General features: G+C 51.3%; 1 protein-coding gene across 1 annotated transcript; it reads right to left on the bottom strand.

The window, feature by feature from the left end:
- Positions 1-2,047: 2,047 nt before the first annotated feature.
- LOC119338222 lies at positions 2,048-3,523 on the bottom strand. The gene is made up of 2 exons (XM_037610524.1): positions 3,120-3,523; positions 2,048-2,837 (listed from the first exon to the last, which is right to left on the bottom strand). The coding sequence occupies exon 2, from the start codon at positions 2,684-2,686 to the stop codon at positions 2,270-2,272; it is 417 nt and encodes a 138-aa protein (XP_037466421.1). The 5' UTR covers positions 2,687-2,837; positions 3,120-3,523; the 3' UTR covers positions 2,048-2,269.
- Between the last annotated feature and the right edge of the window lie 1,355 nt (positions 3,524-4,878).

Genomic DNA, 4,878 nt, shown 5'->3' with positions numbered 1-4,878 from the left:
CCTTTTGTGGGAGGCTGCCAGAGAACGCTAGGGAGCAACCGACTGCTCCCTAGACGCGTCCTAAAAATAAATAAAGAAAATACATCAAGGTCTTTGGAGGGTTGATCGTCTACTTCATTATAAAAGAGTTGATGGCCCGCCACCGTCGCTTCGTCATCACCGGAGCGCACTTGTGCTGGACTACTGCCCTGGAGAACAAACTGTTGAGGCGGCGGATTACCGCCCTGGAGAACAAACTATTGAGGATTACCGCCCTGGAGAACAAACTGCTGAAGCTGTCGCCGCCGCCAGAAGATCGTCGGATCCAAGATTCTAACCTAAAAAAAATCACATACCTCACACCGGCACCAGAGGATGCACCAACGTGATGAAGAGAGCGCCCGGAGGACCAAATTGGCAATGGAAGTTGTGGCCGACACCACACCAACAAACTCTACAAATGCTAGCCTCACCGGCCAGAGAGGCTGACATGAATCTACCCATTGCCTTCTTCCTCCGCATCTCTCCGACCAGTCACGCAAAGCAGAGGACGGCGGGGTGCACGAGATGGAACTCCGGTGGTGGAGAGGTGTTGGCTGGAGGCGTCTAGGAGCGGTGCAGGCACCACGCCCCCGGGACGGACACGAGCTGCTCCCGCGCGCTTGGCTGGTACAGAGGAGTCATCCGCGTCGCCCACCCCACTTGGCCGGAAGAGAAAAAATAAGGTAGGCGCATGGTGACGGCGCTCCAGTCGCTCAACAGCAGCGGCGGTCGGTGTTGGCGGCGCGGACGTCCGTGGCGGCGGCGGAAGACGTCGGCGGCGCTCTGGAGTGGGAGCGAGGAGGCGGGATCGCATGGCAGGGAGCGCACGATGCAGGAGCTGCACGGAGCAAGCTCGCAAGGCGTGCTGCGTGCACTGCTCCGGTGCGCTGGCGGGCGCTGTTGTGGCGCTGCTCACGCTCGCTGGCTGGCCTGCTGTGCGGAGCAAGCTCGCACGGCCTGCTGCGGGCGTGAAGTAAGCTCGCCCGGCCAGCTGCGAGCGCGGAGCAAGCTCTCCAGGTCAGTTGAGAGGCGACCAAGGAGAGGGAGGTGAGGGGCGGACGACGAACTGGCGGCCCTCCTGTGGCTCTCGAAGAACAATGGATCGACGCACAAAAGCTGCTCGATGAAATGCCTGATGGCAAGAGAGATGTGAAGTAGATGATTGTCTAGTCATTGACAGATGTGGCCCACGTACCATTTGCCACATCGGTGGGTCAAAGTTTATAGTCTTCGCCACGTCAGCCCGATAGGTGGGCCCCACCTGTCGGTTTGGCTGTTTTCACAACCAAATCCTAGCATCAATGCTCCGTGTTACAGTTTAGGCGCAATTGCGGTAGTTATTTGTGTCCTGTCTTAAATGTGGTATTAAATTGTTACCTTAGCACCAAGTGCGGTGATTTTGCGTAAATAACTTGAATAGATACTCCATTCCATAGATTTTCTCGTTTTGAACTAAAACCAACAAAAATAATGCAATGGAGGGAGTATCTTGCAATGTCGCGCATCCAAGAGTATGTATCCCGAGCCGGCACAAGGCACAGTGGTTGTTGTACACAGAGATCATCTGAATCCAGTATGTCCGTATTTTCACCTATGAGTAGAATAAACTTGGGTGATTTAATTTATCTTACATTCTTATCACACCAGACGTAAATACTCCCTCCGTTCGGAAATAAATGAAGTGGTTTTAGTTCGAACTAAAACCACGCCACTTATTTCCGAATGGAGCGTTCAAAAGAGATGACCCAACTTTGTATTAAAGTTAGTATAAAGTTGGGTCATTTATTTTGAAATAGAAGAAGTAATAGATAATATCTAATCCAACAGTCTTGGTATCTTGGTTTAGTAGGAACCATGATCACTTGCCAATACCACTAAGGAGGATTAGCTGTGATGAATATAGGCAAACAAAAGTGTGCAAAAGACGGACTAAAATTGCCAAGAGCTGATGCTGATGTGATGAAACAGCACACCATATCAACTGATGTGATGTAGTAGTAAAACAGTAGCCTAGAACAGCTAATCGTGAACTTCAAGCGCGCCACACTCTTCTCATCACCATAAGCAAAACTTCAATAGTTTGCAATGAGTATATGTTTACATCCATCCATGTAGCTAGAGCCATGTAAACACGAAGACGAAGATTGCTACTAAATTTATAAAGTTGACAAAACTGAAGAGCAGCAGCTGCCTAACAGATATCCATCCAGAGCGCGTGTTGCCGCCGCTCCATTAATTCCTCCGGCAGCTACAGGCCCGCCTCCGCGGCTCGCCGGGGCGTGCTCTTCCGGCGGCTCCCGTTCTGCCGGAAGCCGCTGGACCTGGTCGTCGTCGTTGACTCGTCGTTGCTGGACCGGGTGCTCGAGCTGTTCTCTTCCATGTCGAGGTTCGAGCTCTCCTCCTTGGGCGCCCTGTTCCTCTTGTTGCCATTGCCTTCAGGGTCGTCGTTCTCCTTGAGCTTTGCGTCGTCTCCTTCTACATCGCCATGAACACCCGCTGCCGAGTTCTTGGGTTCTGCTAGATCGACTTTGTCGGGGGCGCGCTGCTTTTGGGGCCTTCCTCTCCTCTTCCTTGCAGGCACAACCTCTTCACCGCTGCTCACCTTATCTTCATGGCTCCTGCCATTGGCGATGGGCTTCCTTCCTCTGCCTCTTCCCCTACCCATTGATCCAATCCAGCAGTGTCCTTTCTGTAGCTGTATTTGGAAATTACTGGGGGGAGAAATCGAAGCTCAACTGCTTGATGCAGCTGCTTCTGCTCGTCTGGTTACTTCTTGGAAGCAAGATATTTGACTGCTAAAACCTTGATCTAGAAATCTGCAAGAAAAAGGACCGATAACTTACAATTTAATCCGGGGTTGGATTTAAGAACTAGTATATCATTTCCACCAAAATAATAGTAATAATCAGTATCTCGGTGTCGGAATGAGATCCGTAGGAATCAAGAAGTTGAAGCAACAAATATCCCCATCAAATCTCAGATTGAAACACATCCATACCACAGATAGATAGAACACGCAAAAGAAGGAAAACAACGTAACCTAATCAGGAAAAAGGAAGCATCCAATCTGATACAGGAGGGAGGATGGAGGAGCTGACCTTGCATCAAAGAAGCATCTGTCTCAAGAAGCATATCTTGCACCGCATCCCATTTCTCCAAGCCTAGCGGAGGTGAAGAGCGCCGGATGCAGGAAAGCAAATAAATGGATTGGCAGCGATCTCCGGATTCAGAGCAGAGGCCGGCGGATCAGGAGGCCGTATGGGAGTTTGGGGAAAGCTAGGAGATTCTTGAATGAGTAGGCCTGTAGGTGGTAGTGGTTAGCAGCAGCAGGCAGTGGTCTAGTGCTACTACTGGGCGCTCGGCTGCTCGAGCTCCTCCAGACAGCGGGTGTAGCCGCAGCAGGGACAGCATACACACTGCGCGCACCACGCGCAGGAGAGAGAGGGAGATGGGGGAGGGGGGCTCGCTTGCTTTGCTGGGCCGCTTTCCCGTGGCTCGGCTCTCACTCGCTTTGTTTACGGTTTACCAACCGTTGAAAACGAGCTGCGGCTGCGGCTGCTCCGCCGTGGTGCAGTGCAACTGGCCTGACAAAGCGCCAAATGTTTATTGGCGCGGGCAGAGTCGTAGCACGGCGCGGTTACCGCTGCGTGATGGCCGGGCTACTGTTTCATTGGTGTTTGGTGCCTATGTGCTCTCGAGGGATTCGAAAACGGTGGCGACGGGAGGACGGACGGACAGGACAGGAGGGATCCCAAGACTGACAGCCGAGAAAACCAGGGGCTACGGCCAAGCCCAGTGTGGAGCTCCTCTCCTGTCCTCGCTCTGCCCCATAACGGATGTGTTGTTCATTTCTTTGCTGGATAAAAGAGTACTAGTACTTCATTTTTTTTCCAAACTATTTTCGGACGCTGATGCCCACACGTGTGACATGTTAGGTTGTGTTTGGTAGGGTGTATGAAGGATGCATGAGCCCAAGAGCATAATTGGTTTGCTACCAACATTTGGCAAGCCAACATTTGACAAAACCAAAAGTTGCCAATATTTGTCAATCTTTTTGTGAGTTTTTTTTTGAGAGTACGCCAAAAGCGTACCTTAATTTTATAGAAGAAAAGAGCAGGAGTCACAATACAAGAATGGAAGCAGGCTTCCAAAGCGAAACGCACACTCTAGCACACCCACCGAACTAGCCTATGCCTACACTCTCACAAAACGATCCAAAACCTCCTCCTAACCCGGCTAGTCTCCAATCCTTGAGTTCAATGGCGCGTGCCAATTCCGACGCGGTCTTTTGCTGGTTCAACCGAAGAAAAACTCTGGCGTTGCGCTGCTTCCAAAGCGCCCAAATGGTCACAATGACTACCGTATCAAAACTGCGCTTTTGACCTTTCCTGAAGTTAGATCTCGTGGTCAACCACCAATCAAGTAAAGTGTCCACCTGAGTAGGGGTAGAGCCCCTCAAGCTCAGCTCCTCGAACATGTAGTGCCACACTTCCCTAGCATATACACACTGGATGAGAATGTGCTCCACATTGTCTTCGTCTTGCAAACACATGTAGCAGGTGGACGAATTACTTTGGAGTCCATGCCTCGCTCTTCTATCAGATGTCCAAATCCGGTGTTGCACGGCCAGCCAGGCGAAGATTTTGCACTTAAGGATAGCCCAACTTCTCCAGATGCAAGTGGCGTAGGGTGCCCTCTCAGCGCCCTGACACAGCCGGTTATAAGTGGATTTCGCCGTATAGACTCCGGAAGGGTCAGTCGGCCAGGAGAAACAGTCTTCACTGGTGGGGTCACGAGTGATCGTGCTAATCGCAAGGTTGAGGTGCAAAAGTTGCATGTGGCCGACAAAGTTTACAT

This window comes from Triticum dicoccoides, chromosome 7B (assembly GCF_002162155.2).
Source record: "Triticum dicoccoides isolate Atlit2015 ecotype Zavitan chromosome 7B, WEW_v2.0, whole genome shotgun sequence".
Taxonomy (NCBI): Eukaryota; Viridiplantae; Streptophyta; class Magnoliopsida; order Poales; family Poaceae; genus Triticum; species Triticum dicoccoides.
Note: the sequence above shows the minus strand (reverse complement) of the source record. Positions and strands in the feature narration are given on the sequence as shown.